Source organism: Calidris pugnax, unplaced genomic scaffold, assembly GCF_001431845.1.
Source record: "Calidris pugnax isolate Ruff unplaced genomic scaffold, ASM143184v1 scaffold103, whole genome shotgun sequence".
Lineage (NCBI taxonomy): Eukaryota > Metazoa > Chordata > Aves > Charadriiformes > Scolopacidae > Calidris > Calidris pugnax.
Window position 1 is genome coordinate 22,112,705 of NW_015090990.1, and position 18,124 is coordinate 22,130,828.

The 18,124-nt window shown below is 36.4% G+C and overlaps 1 protein-coding gene across 2 annotated transcripts in view; it reads right to left on the minus strand.

The window, feature by feature from the left end:
- ZNF804A (zinc finger protein 804A) overlaps window positions 1-18,124 on the minus strand; it is a 156,469-nt gene that overhangs the window by 37,299 nt on the left and 101,046 nt on the right. For both annotated transcript variants that reach the window (XM_014954103.1, XM_014954102.1), the window contains exon 2: window positions 1,007-1,150. In XM_014954103.1, the coding sequence (XP_014809589.1) occupies window positions 1,007-1,150 (144 nt within the window). The remainder of the gene's footprint in view (window positions 1-1,006; window positions 1,151-18,124) is intronic.

The window sequence follows — 18,124 nt, forward strand, 5'->3', positions numbered from 1 at the left end:
GGGCTAAATAAAAATATCAGTGAGAGAGAGAGGAAAGTTGTTTCAGGGAAAAGCGCTGAAGGAAAGAAAAACAAATCACTGGCTTACATAATAAAGATATAAAACATGTGTAGCATGTTCACCCTGAGCAGAATTACAGGACAAGTAGAAATTGAATTAGAATGAAAAGCAATCAATCCAGATCCACAACCATATGATTTCACCAGATTAAAAAAAAAAGAGAGACACAATAATTACCAGCTAAGTGGACTAAGTAGAAATTTCCTGTACAGTTATAACATATCTTTACATTATCATTACATATCTCTTCAGTGGAGTCAAGATGCATTGTGTTTTCCTCTGAATTACATAGTCCTGATTGCTCCAAAGACCAGGCCATAGCACTGGGATGCACTGTCTCTCATTCTGTACAATCACTGCTTTTGATACCAAAGTAGGACACACAACTTGGAGACACGGGGATAAAATGTGGTGGCAAAAATGTAAATACCAATGTTTTAAAGCTAAAACATATCTTATTGTGAGCTGAGCCAGAAACTTTTCATTACCACAGTTTTTTTATATTCAAGGCATTTAAGTAAAATCATAGCCCATTTCAGAACTATATCTGCACTAAAAGAAAGTTTACCAAAGTATGTCAAGTTTCCTATTTGCATCTGTTGCAACAAATGCTTCCTAGATCTCTTAGGAATACTACAGTATTTATTTCTGTTCAAAATTAAACTGATAACAAGGAAATTGTACATTTACATTTTTAATCATATTTTTCATCATTCCCTGTTCCTCTTCACAATTTAACTGTTCACATTTCCCTTTCTTTCCATCTCAGAATTTTTGACTGTAAAGTCTTCACGTTAAGATTTGTTTCTAAGAAAACAGTGTATCTTGCTTCCCAGAACCTGAATTTGGGCACAACTCAACACTGATTTCCAAGCCTGCCTGAAGGACATCCTATTTCATTATCCCGCCAGAAACTAAATTGAAGTAGTGAGCAGATTCCTCTTACCTGTTTGTGAGCATGATCGTAAGAGTTAATGTGATTGTCAAACTCCTGGTGTTTATAGTACTGCTTGTCACAGAGTTCACAGTAGAAGTTGGCTTTAAGATCTTCCAGAGCTTTTGCTATCGTGTTTTTCTTTTCAGCGTAATCCTGGAGGGGGGCGGGAAAAAATAATTTTAGTTTTGCCTTTGGTGCAGCGAATGGATTTTGTGCTCTGCAGTTAATCATATTTGTAAACATTTACACACCTCCGTAACTAAAAGCCTTCACATTATTTGCTGTGTTACACTGCACATATTTACTGTATCTGCTGCGAGGCTGGAAATTTGCACACTTCCATTTGCTATACAGTTGCCAGCTCCCCTTAGGGGCTCTGTCAGAGTCTAGAAAGATTTCCCCAGGTTCTGTCTAAATACAAATATTTATCACACTGAAGGATATTTTCGAGTTAATTTTGATCCAAGGCTAGCAAAGATCTACTAAGTAATATACACGAGCAGAATAAGTATGAAGTTACAAACTGCAATAATTTAGTTATCAGGCTTTTACAAGAAAGTATGCCTACTAAAATGAAAACAAAATTAAAGAAACCCTAACGGGTCCTTCTTGAAAGCGTGTACACATGACAACAAGAGGAACACTTTCATAGCTGAGATGTAAAGAGTAACTTCCATAGTTTAGTTATTTGTAATCCAATATTAGAAGGACAGACAGACATCTCCGTTTACCATTACAAACAACTTTGCTTATCATTTATGAGTACATTATATACAAGTAATATGTATGAATTTCCTAAATACATTGATGATAACATGGCCTGTTCTGAAAGAGCATGGAAATGGCCTGTCATCTCAAATTAGTTTAATACCAGTTAAACACTAAACATGTATAACTTCAGTGCAATGACTCTTGCTTTTGACAAGTCTGTCTGGGATAGGCTCATCCCCTAAAATCCCAAATGTGGTGAATATTGTTTAAGAAAATACACTCTTTTTATTTGTTTTGCAAAATTTTATCACTGTGAGCTCTTTGGAACTGACCCTAAATTCCCCTTGTTTATGTCTTCTTTCTTGTTCAGTTAGATAAAAACAAAAGCTGAACTCAGAGTCAGAACACCCAAAACTGAGTCAATTGTGGGTAAAAAGTTTCTATTTGCTAGCAGTTTTCACAGCTTAGGACTTGAATACTTCCAATATATTTTGGGGAGTTAAAAATGGAAAATCTATTTTTATCACGTTATAGTATTTCCCTATCAATTATATTTATTTAAAAAAGAGAGGAATAATGGTAATACAATTAGAATTATATGCCCAAAGTACTTATTTAAAATAGTACTTTAAATTTAAATCAGCATGATTGGACTGCTAGCAAATATGATTGATTCATAGTCAAAGTGAGGTATTCCCTCTTCAAAATTCTGTCCATTAAAAGAATTGCAAAAGTCACTTCAGAGTGGTGGTCTGAATATTGGCTGACACAGGAGGAATTCACGCATTTCTAACACATTTCTAAAATGATGTTTCATAAAATCTGCTTTGTTTAAAACCGAAGTGAGTTGGCACTTTATTTCAAGAAATAGCAGTATTTTACACTTGGAAATACATGCATGCTGTATGGACACCTAGCCTGGAAACTCTACACTTAGATCTTAGTATCGACTATTAAGAAACTGCTGGTTTTGAACCACTTCAATTATTACCGAGATGCCTATGTTTAGGAAAACACTAGTGGCAGAATATAGAGATATACTCCCTTGAAACACTTTAGGATTAATTCTCATAGTCTACAAAAGGGATGCCTCCCAATTTGTTTTTTTTTTCAAACACAAAAAAGAAAAGTCTGGATTGGGGAGAATTATCAGAACTCTGAAATATTACATATGACACCCGAGAAGGATAAGAGTGAGTATGATGGATTCTAAGACAAGAAGTGAATTGAATGTCAATTGAATAATAATTTTTCTTTACATAAAGATCTCACACCATGTTGTTGATAAAGCCTCAAGCAAAGTTTTGCAAGACTTACTAACGTGGCATAATACCTTGAATACAGTTATGTAACTTCACTGGTAACATAAAGAAACTACCTATTTTTGCATTGTGTCTTGGAAAGATGTTTGGAGAGATTATTCAATATCTTTTACCACCAGATTAAAATCAAGTTGATAAGTCTCATCTCTCCAAACATCATTCCCAGACTCCAACTTATGGTATTGCACGTGTATGCACCAAAACCCGCTTAATAAAACCCATAATGGAGGGTGTTCAGGAGATTCCCCACGGCCACGGTATTCCCCGGACTGTATCAAGATTGTGGATAAATTGCCATTCCTGGTTAGCAAAATCTGATTTCAAGGATGAACGGAGAACGGAAACAGAATACAGGCTGCTGGTTCTCTGCCTGCTAGGCTATTTCTATTGATTTTGCAAGGAATACTACTTTGAAAGAGGAGGCTCTACAGATTTTGGTTAGGGATAACTGCCCAAAAACTGACAGTAAAAAATTCACACTCCCTGGACCCGCACAGTACTGGGCAATGGATTGAAGACAGAAATGACCTAAAAACTTGTTGGAGAGGAATATTCCTGGAGTAAAGTAACAGCCAAAAAACTCACCTAAAAGGGTTAAATATGATCAAGCTTGGTCTGAATTTCATCAAGATTTGCCAACCATCCTGGAAGTTTTAAAAGAATTTTGAATTATGATTCAGCTTGGTAATGAAACTCAGAACTGAGTGTCACTTAGTGTCATTATTTTTTTCCTGAAAGGCTTATTATCTGAAAGCCTACAGCTATAATTCACTGTAGCTATTTTTCATAATTTATACGAAAGATCTCTAATAAGTGATTGCATCTATCAGCTGGCATTATTTCTCTAAAACCATCTTCTCCATCCTCCAAAGCCTTTAGCCGAGGCAAATGCTACTGCAAACTTCTGATAAATTGGATTAAGAGCAGGTTTCATCCACAGAGGGGTTACTAACTCGACTGGACTTTCTGCTCTCATTACATGAGAGAAAAAGAAGGAGAGCTGCAGAAGCATTAAACACTTTACATAGATAACTTTGGAGAGTTGACTGGATTCCTCAACCTAGTGGATATTTTTATGGACTGCACTTCAGGCTTACACTTCTACTGTCTGCAGAAAGGTCAACTAGAAAAAAAAAAAGTAAGAATGTGAAATTACAATACATCATCTACTCCATGGTGACTGCCAGTGTGAATATTCTCACTTTACAATAAATGTGAGCTCCTTTTATGGCAGTAAGCTCTTCTGCATTTACTGTAGACTTAAAAGGGTCAGGCATGCAGTCACCGCAAAGTAAAACGTATTACAGAAATAAACCCCTTCTTCAGGATAATTTACTGATATAGTCATCCCAGAGAGGATTAGACTGCTCTGGATTATACCATGTTAAAGCTGACAGATGTTCCAATGTAACTGGAACAAAAAATATCTAAAGCACTTTTCTGTCCCAATAACAAACACACCAAAAAAAGGCAAATTTTTTTTTGAACATTGTTAAAAAACTCTGGCTAATTTTCTTGATTTGGCAAAACTGCTCTATATAGTAGCTGTATTTATATGCAAGAATTTGCATAAAAATATGTTATTACCAAAAAAAAAATCAAGGGAAAAACCAGCCATAACTTAAGAGCACACTTCTCTATAGCCCATTAACTGCAATACCCATGGAGACAATTAAAAATGATTCCTTAATTTCTGTTACGTTTGCTAGTTATTATAAAGACAGTATCAAGAAGCAGATTTAACTGAATAAAATTTACAATTTACTAACATCTCTGCTATCAATCTCAGTATTAGTTGATAGATATAAATTTTTTAAATGTTTTCGCATATCACTTTTTTGTCATGTAAGCAGTCTCTACATCACCCATTGATGCAGTTGAAGGAATATATAAAAAATAGAATCCATTAATAGTATTAATGCAGTCTAGTACCAAATATAATTCTTTATAAGGTTCTTGTCCTTATCAAGGCGGTGAGACCAAAGCAAAAGGCAATTAGATGCACTGATCAAATTACTCATTGATCTCAACAAATTCATTTCCAAGCGGTGTACAGCAAGTTTTGGTTTCGTACCAAGTTTAAAAGGAGACTGGCTGGGAAAATAAAGCCCAAAAATACTGTCAGATCATTTGGCTTACCTTACCTGAAACTTTTCCATTAACTGTGAGACACGACAGCCGCCTAAAGCTCACAAGGCCATAAAGAAGAGATGCTATTTCCTTGATTTGTTGCCCTCTTCTGACATTCTCCTTTCAGGCAAAGGAGGTTCCACCAGCAATGACCCCACTGCTTCACTGCACTGGATGATGAGAAGCCCAAGGAGGAAATGGTACCCCAAAGATTCCTACATTAATCGAAGATCAGAGGCTGAAAAAGCCCACCCTACCTTTATTTTCTCTCCAATATTTCCTGCAGACAACCAATTCCAACCAAAACACTTATTACGTACGAGAGAGCTAATCAGTATTCTGCTATGTGCATACTTGAAAACGCTATTGAAGACATGCAAATAATTATAAAACTGGTTTCTCAGCTTCCTAATAAACACACAGACAGTATTCCACATTTAGACAAACACCCTAGCATTAAGATAAATAACACAATGAAATTAGAAGGAAACAGCAAAATTTATTCCAATTAATGCTGTTTGCTTCCTAATGCCATTGTCATTTTTTGGAAACACCAAGTTTGTTTACCATATACCTACTAATGCAAACAGCTGAATTCCACAGCCCCTGCACTAAATGGAGTGAGACCAATGTGAACAGGGAGAGAGTTGGACTCAGTGGAGAGCAAAGCAATGCAGAACAGTGCCCTGCAATGCTGAGATGGAATTAACACGAAAGGAGGCTTATGATGAGACAGGAATTCGTTATCAGATTTGTCTGTCTCATTAACTTACTTAAAGCACTTATACTGTATAATTACTTTTAACTGGGACTCATAAAAGCACTTGATTGGGATTTTTTTGCCATTAAAACTAACCATTGTGCATAGATCTGTAGAATTACTTATTTATTCTGGTGTTTTAAAACCTACTGTCAGGCAGGGCATGCTCTTACAAGGTGAGAGTGGTGGCCACAAATCTTTGCTTGGATACTTGTATTAAGAAGGAACTCTTCATCAGCACTTACAATAAAGCGTTGAGTCTAGTTAAAATGAAGAAAAGTTTATCTACCCCATCTCTTTTGACGCCCATACAAGGTGGAACTGAAGAAGGCTTAGCTGTAGAAAAGAAAGAAGGTTTAACTCTAGATAATATCTTCTTCACTGAATGTTCATCACTTCAATGATAAGCAAGTGAAAAAGAAGCCTGGTATTAATCTCCTTTACTCCTCTGCCGTTAAATAGTCCAGTCACACACTTTAATTAGAGCAGAATTTTGATTTAAAAACATCCTGGGGTTGATTTTTGGCATTTAATTTCCTTACAGCAGGCATGTAGACATCTAAAGATTTTCATAGCTACTTAATGTAATTTCATTGACAGGTAAGTGTCTAATGTAATTAGACTCTTCAGGAAAATCAAGTTTTTCTATTTGATCCTTCCAGCAACACACTAAACTAAATGAAGTACCTCTTAACCTTGCAGAACTCGCAGCCCTGGAGATGGACTTGAGAACCCCTCTTGAGCATGAAAACCAAGCACTGGAACAAACGTCAGTGCTCATGCCCAGCAGCCCTCAATCTGAAGGGGGTATGACCACATCTTGTGTAAGGCATTTTGAGACCCGAGGAAGGGCAAAGGACAGGGCAAGGGGAGTTGTTTATTTATTTCACCTCAAGTTAACTGACTGCCAAATTACTGGCTGGTATTAATTTGTATTTTAAAAGTTGCTCTAGAGCTCTTCAAGCTTTAATCAGTTGGTGAAGTTAGTTTTTGGTCTGGTAAAAATTGCCAGTAAAGTCGGCCAGGGCATCAGGGAAACAGAAAATTGGACCTCATCTTATTAAATTTATTTAATTTTGAGCATGTGATTGATCTATGGGACAATGAAAATGAAAATCTGCATACCTGTATTTTCAGGATGAGAGTTCTTGGTGACTATTGAGTTCAGTTTTCCTAGTTTTGGCTGCTGTGCTCGACTGTAATAAATTTTCTTCTGCAAGATTTTTTGCCAGGTTTTCAAAACACTATTTTTCCTGTATTTTATCTTTTCTGCTTATTCTTATATTTTTTAAAAGATTTTTTTTTTTTTAAGGAAAGCAAAGGGGAATATACTAATCTTTGAACTGAAATAAAAATGTTTCTGTCCCATTTTATTCCTCTCAAGAATTGAGTTTCTCCATGACTGGTTAAAATTGCAATCTGTCCTACTTTCAAAGAAATCTGAAACTCTGTTATTGAAATATAACTCAATGTCTCTAATACGTGAGCTTTATATTTTCCCTATTGAGGAAGTTTCAAACCGTATTTTCAATTGAATAGGTCCATTCTGTTTTCACAGCCGATGTATTTGTTAGGAGCAGGGTGCTACTGAATGGCGCGTGGTGCCTACTGAACTCAGTGCTCCTGGAAATCCTCACAGCGGGCTCAGGGACTTTTCTTTACAGACTCTTTTACCGATTTCATTTTACTATGGCTTTCCAGACCATTAAACCTTTTCATGCAAATTTACTATCTTTTTATAGCTTCAGGGACCCATCATGACTAGCCTTACATTATATGCTTTGAAGTTATGTGCCACGAGCACTTAAATACCCAGCCATTGAAAAAGAGACCTTAGAACTGGGCCAGGTCTGAAACACTCCTAGGCAGGTTTGTGTGCCTGCCCAACAAGTCCTGGATGCAGATACGGAACAATTCCAGCCACAAACCAGAAGGACAGTCTATTCTGATATATACCTGATGGTCTATATCAATTTATCTTGCTGGAAAGAAGTACCTCCTACACATACATTTGGTTATTAAATGAAATACATCCTATAGGACTGGATCAATGTTACTGTTAATTTTAGTTAAAAACAACCACCACCACCACAACAGGTGATTGGTAATATGGCTGTAAGGGGGAAAAAAAGTATTATTTCTTTTGGCATCTTTAAATAATGCAAATAAATCTTTTTACTGAGAAGCCCAGAGAAAAAAGTTTGTCCCAATGGGAAATGGAATTAAGATTAAAATTGCCATAGAGCAAACTCATTGAAAAAAATCCTTCTAAAAATTTCTTCCAATTTTGGGTTGATTCAAAATACTGTTCAGAAGCAGTAATCAACCTTGATGAAGATGCTCAGTCTAAGAGAAAAGATGAAGAGAAACAAGACTGTAGGAACAGTGCTTTGCAACACACAAACAGGTTTTGAAGATCCTGTTCTTTCATTTCTGAGATTGCTTTATAAGCTGCCAAAGTATGACAAGAGCCCTGAAGGAGCACGGATTTACCTTGGTGGATCTACTCTAGCTAAATTACGAGTGACCTTACTGCAGTCTTAAATCCAGGTATAGCCTGTTTGAGATGACACTGGCCTGGTCTTTGTTCTCTCTGAAAAGGTAATAAAAATGTGGCAAACTTCTGAATGACCCTAGGTTAAAAAAAAAAAAAAAAAAAAAGGGGGGGGAAAAAATTTTTTTTTTTTTTTTCAACATTTTTTTCTGTTTATTGTTCTAGGCAAATAGCTGAGCTAAGAATACAGTAGGATAGTTCATAGTGCATACGCATGCTGTCAGAATAGTCCATCAAAAAAAAAAAAAAAAAAAAGGGAGGGGAGAAAATAAAGGAGATTGGAGTAAATGTAGCTGCTGCTGAAGCAGGAGTCTATGGACTAAATACAGTACCCAACAGCCCATGGCAAATAACTTTTTACCAATGACTTTTAATGATTTTGTTCTTACTTTTTTATTTGTATGAGACAAATGGCAGATGGAGTATTTATCATTGCTATGATCCTCATATATAGAGAAAGTTATTTGAATATTTGAACATCTCATGGGAATTGCTACTTTATGTGAATGACAATACTTAAGTTTTGAAGACATTAGACCTAAAGCTGATATAGATCATAAAGTTGAATAGTTGATAGTCAATAATTTCAATAAAAGGCAAAGATAGAGGAAACTTAATAAAAATATCACTTAAGGCTCAGAAGTGCATAAAAGCCTGATTTTTAACCCCACCTCCTGGCCAAAGGGGAGAAGGAAAGATTTTGGTAGATTTGAAACTTCACTCTTGTGTTGGAAAATGGGAAGAAAACTAAGGACTCCGGTACAACCACATCTCAAGACATACTGCTGGGCAAGCTCTTCTGCAGTTGAGAGTGTCAGGTATAGAAAAGGCACCAGAAAGTATTTATATCCATTTCTTTGCTGTCTACCTAGCCAGGCAAGTGTTCAATAACAGCCAGCCCTGCAATGAGGATAGCCAAACTCAAGTGTCATATCCAGTATCTACACGAGACGATGGAAAATACATAAAAATGGCTGGCCATTACCACCAATGACATTTCCAAATAGGCTCTCAAAACAGCATCAGGGCTGCAGCCCTGCTCTGTGTCGCTTTGCTGCTGAGAGTGCTGTATGAGTGGCACCTTTCGCTGTAAGATGAGCACACAAAGATGAAGCATTTACCCAGCATTGCCCATAATCATTAACTGTGTTTAAAGAGATGCAGAGAAAATGAGCCATGTCCACAAAACAGTCAAAGCTTCTTCAAAAATATCACACTGAAACCCACACGTTTGCATAAATGATACATTTAGACTGATCCTTAGTCACACTATTCCATTTTTCTTCATTTTCTGTTGTGCTTTCTGCGTAGCAAATTGTCAAAAATCCTTGAAGTTGAGCAAAAATGCAGGAAATGGCATGTTTTCATGCTGTCAGGTAAAGAAATGAGTTTTTTAATACATTTTCAATATACACTCACTAAAGTTCATGACCAGACTAGAGACCGAGATCTGACTGAAGTTTGAGGGACTATTTCTGCCAATCTGTCACACACTGCAGTGATCAAAACAGCTATCAGAGCAGGAGATGCTGAACCACAACCTCTACGTGAGCTGTGCTAATACACTTGTCTCGACTTTACCTAATAAGGTAGCAGGGACATTGCAAAACCCATCAGGTCTGGTTTGAAACTCCAGCACAGTTAAGCATTACATATATCTTAGTGACCATTTCTATTAGAGTAGTGCTTATAGATTCCCATTGCTTTAGGGACTCTGAACAGAATATAAAAGACAGACAGAGTACTCAGAAGTTGAAGTGGTACCTTTTAGGTATCTCCTCCTCAACAGCAAGTCTTCTTTATGCCTAGCTACTCCTCCTCAGTGCCAGCATACTTGTTTGCAGGAGCATTTATTTAGACCAGTAAGCTGATTTAGGTTAAAAATACTTCTTTGGTGAAAAAACATTATGTTTAATTAAAATGTGAATCAGCTCACATATCCAGTTAAGCAGAGTTCAGCTCTATCACCACTACGTCAGAACAAGCAACACGGTGGTTGCATGAGATGTGGAAAAAGTGAAAACAGCTGGCCAAGACTGACCAATTCTATCACAGGGGACATCAAAGTTAACAGCGAAAGCATAAGGTCCAAAACTAATTAGTGCAACAACCAAAACTGAAAACGAAACTGCCTAATGTGTACTCTGATGAATCTACATTTTTAGGTTTCCATAAAACTACAGATCCAAAGATCATTATTTAGTCTTCACAAAGAAGTTGCTATATGTTTGTGAACTGCTCACCAGTTACAGAAGCCTGACCTTGAGGCTCAAGGATCCAATAATATAACTAGAAAAAAGTTTGGAAGGGAGACACTAGATGGAAACATAAATTGAGGAGAGGCCAGTATTAGTGGTGAACTCAAGGCATTTGGTAAATGAAACAGATTTCTTGCATACAAGTAGTAATGGCACAAAACACTAGATGGAAACATATATTGAGGAGATGCCAGTATTAGTGGTGAACTCAAGGCATTCGGTAAATGAAACAGATTTCTTGCATACAAGTGCTAATTTTTTTCAAAGGCTTCACATTCTTGGATTATTGAATTCTTTCTTAGCCCTAAGCCATTCCTGCCCAGCCAAAAGTTTTCTCTTTCTAGTTGAAAAGAACTCTGGCTACCTTAAAGAAACAAACAGCAGACAAATGCCCCGTGCAATGGAAACTGCTGGATGCACAACAGGTTTTTTTCAGCAGGAATCATAGGTGGAACATAGTGCAAAATTAGCATTTCTGAACCAACTAATTGATTTTGTTAAAACGCAACAGTATCCGCAATATTGCTGCCATAGGAGTCAGATGAACAGGATTCCAGTTTAGCTACAGTTAATAGTAAACCAACAAAATTTAATATTGACCTAATATGGCTACTTGTAAAAGAAACTAAAACTGACATTCGGGAAACAAAGCTTAGCAAGGCCTACTTAAAAACCTGATCCTTAAGTAGCAGTGAGCAAACAAAAAGATATGTATATTCCCAAACATTAAAGGTCTTTGGAGCTTTCACTTTGCTCTCCAACAAAACAGAGCTCAGCCAGCAATGGCAGCAGTGCTCTGATTTCCTCTGGACTTGCGTTTCAAGTGTGGATCCTAAAATGTTTATGAGTAATATCCCTGCACTGTGGTCCTTTTTCCTCTTCCATTAGATCCTCCATCACTGTAAAATACCTAAACTCTTGAGATCTTTGCTTTTCTGTTAATTTAGACGCAGTGAGTTTTCTGTTTCATGTATACACATACATTAACATGTACAGATACAGAACATGGCAGTATAAACCTAACTTTGGAAACCAGACTTATGATATACTACCTAAAGTGCATACCTGTAGTAACCAAAATGGATTTGGGAAACTATCATGCCACCCTCAATTCAACAAAGAAATAACCCATAAAAAACAGTGAAATTCAGTAAAAACAGTGTTAGAAATACATGTCAATTAGTGGACAGCCTGAAGTCTAAACACAAGGTGGATTTAATCCTGACCTTACCATTTCAGCCAAATTCTGGGGGAAAAAAGAAAGAGCACAAAAATAGTGAGAGCTGGAAGTGGTAATGCTGGTCCAGCACACCTACAGCTCTGCTCCCCCACCAATATTTAGCCCTTTGCTGCCTCTCACAGGGAAGACATGGACAGCTATTTGGGATCCATATTCCTGTGAGATTTTAAAATACATTAATATAGCACAGGTTTATCACACAGAAAAAAACATACTAACATCTTGTTTCTTAAAATTGTGCTAATGAATACAAGAAATTTTCCTATTTATTATTATTATATATTTATTATATGCATTCTGGGCATCCAGTGAAAAAATAACTATTTCTGCAAACTTATTCGATCATATGGTGAAATACTTTATGATGATTAAGTCAGATTAAAGTCTTTTAACCACTCCAGACAAGCAATTTATTTCTTCCAAACAGGGTGGAAGGGTACTCAGCAAAGGATACTCGCATTGAAATTTTGTGTGGAGGTGCTGCCAGGAAATGTTAAATGAAGACAAAGCACTTAGCTTTTTTCTTCCAATTTCATACACAATAATGCAGATGAAGATTTTATATATGCAAATTTTTAATGGCTTCATTTTAAATATTTTTTATCAAAGTTTTTGGTGTATATTTTGATCGCTTTGCATGTCATACATTTCACAAGCCCAAGTTTAAAATTGTAAGTTCAAATTTACGCATGTGTACACACACGTATGCGTATCAAAATAAAGTAGATGGTAACTTCATTTATCATCATTAACCTTGTTTTTATAAACAGCTTTTCAATTGGTTTTATCTACAGGAGCACATTAAATTAAGTAATGACCATGTCCCTGTGTACAATAAGTCTGTGCTGATAGCAAAGGAGCTCAGTCAGCTCTCATAATGTGAGTCAGCAATTGTTCTCTGATATCCTTAATTTGTTACAAGCCAAATCCTCTTAAGAGTGCCCGCTAGAATCCAAAAGGTCAGATGGGAAAGTGGCAGAAAATCAATAGTGACAGCTTCTGTCACCCTCCACAATCTATATAACTTTTTCTAAGCTAAATTGCTTCTTTCTAATCTTTCTAATATTTGGCTGCTTGAATCTTGCTTATGTAACAGAAAAAAGAAAAAAAAAGAAAAAGAAAAAGAGATAGAAAAAAAGGAATTACTTTCCTGAAGAGAAAGATGTTACTTTTAGGACTAAAAATCAGAACAAAGCTGGTCCTTGGTTGGAGTTTGTGCCGATACTGTTGTGATCGATGTTAGATTTTCATATAGAGACTGTCCAAAGCCACAACAAAACACCACACTACACTCCTGCACCAGCCGGAACACTTTTGAGGTGGGTTAGGCCAAAATTTCAAAGACAGAATAATACCAGTTGGACACATTTGATTTTCTTATAGCTCTTTACAAAGCACAGAACCTCTGTTCACATGCTTATAAGGGTTAATACTAAAATGCAGTGAAATAAAAATGCTAGAAGGCTTTATGTCAAGCTTAAATACTGGTTTTCTTGCCTACTGTATTTTTAATTATGAATAAATACCAGCATTGATAATCAATATATGCAACATGGAGGAAAACATTAAATTTTTAAGAAGGGGATTTTAATATGAAGCAAAGAAAAGGTCATTCTAACCTAAACCAGATTAAAAGGAAAATAAATTAAACATCCCTTTAACTTTGATATGAGAATTTAACAGGTGCTGGAGCAATCTTCTCCTATAAAAAAAAATGCTTTAGCGACAATAATAGGAGAAAAATAAGTATTTTAGCAGAGAGGAAATGACAACTTGTGTCCTTGAAAAGAAAGTTGAAAATACATAGAAAAGAATCGGTGCTCAGCAGTGACCTTATTTTATTTGGAGTCTTTCCTTGAGAAAGCGAGACATGTCTGTTTTTTGCATCCTGAATTTGTGAGGTTTTTCAAACATTTTTTCAGGACTCTGCTCCTGACACCTTAAAACTGGGTTTTATAGCCCAGTAATCAGAACTGAGCAAGTGATGAAAGAAGAAAAGTTGAGATGGTGGCTACTGCATTGCATTTTTAAAATAATTCTGTTAAATATTTTCAAACAAGCTCCTGAAGTATTGATTTTTGTCTCTATTAAAAAAATAACTTTCTTAGGCCAACTCAATAGAGCATCTATCTGCATGGAAATATAAGCCTTCAGCAACTGAAATGAAGATCAAGGCTACAATGCCCACTTTTCATCACTTATAAAAGACCCCTGCATCCTCAGGACCGGTGATGTTCCCCAGTACTAGCTCCAGTCAACCAACCACCCAGAACTCCTGGCCTCCAGTAGTCACCCTCAAACCACCTGTTAACCAAACACCTTCCCAACAGGAATGGAAAGTAAGATTCCTAACTGACATCAAGCACACAAAGCCCTGTAACACAGTATGACAGGGATAGGTCATGTATTTTCCCTGGTTGACTTCCTGTACAAGTTATCAGGTATTCAAAACTGTCACAAGATTCATCAGGAGAAGAGCCTATATGATCAAATCTGATCAAATCTGACACTTCAAGAGTTTAGCATTGATGGTATATACACATCTATTCTCTACATATAGATTTTCTGCATTTCGGAAATAGCTTACCAAAGGACGTGGATCTAAAATTATTGTTGTGACTAACAGCTCCCGGGAAAGCAGTAGGAAGAAGTAAAAGTTTTCATTCCTTTCTCTTTCTTGAGCGCAAGTGTTCGATTTCTGCTTTAAATGGCAATTCAGCTGCTGAACATAGGGCTTTTAATGTTGACCTTGCATGCTTAATTTTAAAGGCAATGAGAATAGAATAATTTAATAGAAATTCATTGACCTTTTAAAAAGCTTTCCTACACCATTTTCTCTCATAAATTGGTAAAATATTTACTAGCATGAAGCTTTTACTTTTTCCATTAACAAATACTTTTTCCCCCATCTACTTGTTTCTTAGTCATAATGTTCTTTACAATGTAACTATAAGCCACATAAATAATTATGAAATAGAGTATTTTTAAACTGCATTTATAAGAGAGTCACAAAGAGAAGCAGTAGGCAAAACAGTTCAACAGTACATAGGGGCACATGTACGTTCTTTTAACGTATATTTAAACGGCTATCTGCATAGTCTCAGAGCTCCCTGGCTGTAGCATTGCTTGCTTCAGTCTTTATTCTGGGGAGCCAAGTACCTCAGCAGGACAGGCAGAGAGGAGGGCAGAGAAGAGCTGACTCCCAACAGATGTCATCTCACACCCAAGCAACCAACCCCAAACAGCCCATTCGCTATACTTGAGGGCCTAACCATTAATGACATAATATCTAATCACTTGCAAACAACTAGGTTACCACTTATGAGAAGACATCGTAAGTAGTCACGTCAATGGGATTAACATAAATTCCTACTGGTGGCTGGAACCATGCTGGGAGAAGTTCCCAGCAGAAAGACAGGAGCTGGCTCATTCCCACAGGCCTACATCTGGTGCCTACAGCAAGAAAATATTGACCTTAATAAAAACACTTTTTTCTGTCCTTTTTTTTTACTTTGTATCTTCTGAAATCATGAAACGCAAGTTAAAGCATACATCTCCAACACATTCTCCAATTTTAGACAGCACGACCCACATAGCAATGTTCTTGAAGAAAGACTTAAATAACATTTGCTGTCCAATAAAATGTGGCATTTCCTTCCTCAGTTCAAAAACTTTGTTATATTGAAAAGTCTCTGTTCTGGGTTTTTTTATGTTGTTGTTTTGGTTTTGTTTCCTATCTCTGGAACATTAAAATAATGTTTAAAAATATCTCTGATCATATAACCCAATATGGTTGCAATGTTGAAATTCTCAACTTTCAAGTCTTGTTTCTTCTCCAAATCTGACACACATATACATGATATATATTTATATTTGTCCCTCTGTTTTTTTCATTTCAGTGGGTCTCAGTTTTCCCGCACTCAGACAAACCAGTTGAGTTTTGGTGAACAATTTTTGAACTGAGGATTGCAGCACATACGTGGCATTTATTAAAGCAGAAGAGACTGTACAACTGCCCTGCAGCCCTTGCATATATTAACATACAGTAGACCAGCTCTGCCATTGCACAGGACCAGAAGGCAAAGTCATCCTATTGTACTTATTTTTCCCAGGAAGAAGGGAGTAGCTCTTAATCTACTACTGTATGTATTGACTTTACGTGAACAGAAAGGTGACATCAGTATCATCAGTGGGCAAGATCGATGGAGAGGCGACCAAGTCAAACAATCCCACCTAAATACAAGAGGACCACATTAAAGCCACTGCAAAATCAGATAACACTGATTTGATTGAACAGCATAGAGGAGAAAACGTGATGTGCTGGGCTAACACTTAACTTCATTAGCTGATTTAAAACCGTGTTTTTCAGATTTGATTATCAACATAACTGTTTGGAAACACATGCCATCACAAAAAGAGGTGTCTAAGATCTCTCCAGCGCTATGTAATTAAAACCAAACATTGATCACTTGACTGTTGAAGGCAGAACCTCTGTCAAATACAACTTTATAGAACAATAAATTCAATTTCAAATTCGCTTATTATTTTAAGATTAAAGCATGCTGTATTACACACACAGAGCTACATACTCTGAACACAAGCGGAACGTATTCATTACAAAAGCAGTCATGCTTCAGTGATAGCAATTATCATCTCGCAATTGCTAAATGCCATACAAAATGAGACGTGCTTCAGATAGTTTTATTTCAGCCCACCTCACCTGAATCAAACTAATGATGTACTGCAAGAGCTACACTTATACAATAACCAACCAACTGATTACCATGTGGTCTTTTTGTAGGTTTTAGTACAAAAACAACAGAGTGAATACAAATAACATCTTGGATTTTATCTTAATTTTAAAAAGAAATAATCTGTGCTTGAATTTATCGCAGAAAGCAGTTTTATAGATCTCATTTGAACTGACGTAGCTTAGCATCATTTTAAAGACTCAGTTTCAGATCAGGCTTACTTCAGGATTATAATATTGAATTAAATATATTAACAACAGGTGATTATAAGTGATATCTTCAGGATGAGAAGATTTCTTTATTGAAAATGTGTAAATACCAACGCTAATAGTACCTAGAAAAATGGGTTGAAACTGTGCAGATATGAGGGCATTTACGGTAACATTTATCAAGCCTCCTCTATTCATGCCAAAGCAATGGTTCTCAATCAATCCTTTCCATCTGATTTAGCTATTTATGTTATAGGCTGCAAAAAGCCTTTGCCAAAAACAGGGGAGGACAGTCTGAGGGTTGCCACGCTCGAGACATCTGTCACTTTTTCTGTCAAGGTTTTAAAAGAGCTCCAAGCATGTGTTCTCCAAAAATGACGAGAGAAAACAACATATGAATGAAAAGCTGATTAGCTGCTGAAACCCACCTGCAAAACAACATTTACCTTCCAACTAACTAAAGCAGAAAAATTAGCTGTCTTCATAGGGCTTGTACATCGGTGGGCTCTCAGGTAGCTTTGCTGAAAAACAAACCAATTGAATGAAGGAGGTCTCCTGACAATCTTTTTTCCCCTCATTTCACATCCGTTTCTAAAGCCCACTGAAGCTGATTCTTCCTTGCCATTAATATCAGGTAACAAGGGAGAACTAAGGGCTATTCTCTGAGCTGCTACCTATTTCGGTTGTTTAGCAGAGCACAGGTTTTTGTCCATTTTGAATAGGAAAGAAAAGCCTCTCAATAGAAGAGAAAAGACTTGAGTTAGAGAAATGAAAGTACCGATGAAGATCCTGACAGCACTTACTTTAGCATATTATAACAGATTTCCTCAAGATTGATAAAATCCATGATACTTAAATAAAACCAAGAAAAACCCTCTAACCTCTACATCAACAGGATTTGTTAGATCACTAAACTTTTATAATGTTTGCATTTTTTTTCTCAGCTCTATAGCTATGAAATTCTATTTAGGAGTTTATATAACATTTATGTTGGGAAGGAAATTCTTTCTAAATGGCATCAGCTGATCTAAAGAAACAGATCTCTCAGGTAAAGTTCGTTCTCTGAAGGTAAATATGGACATTATTCCCATTTTCAAGTACAGTTGTGACTCATTTCTTAGTCTACATATGAAGGAAAAATCAGGAGCGAAATATTCAGTTTCTAAAAGACTCTCCAGCTCTAACATAGAAA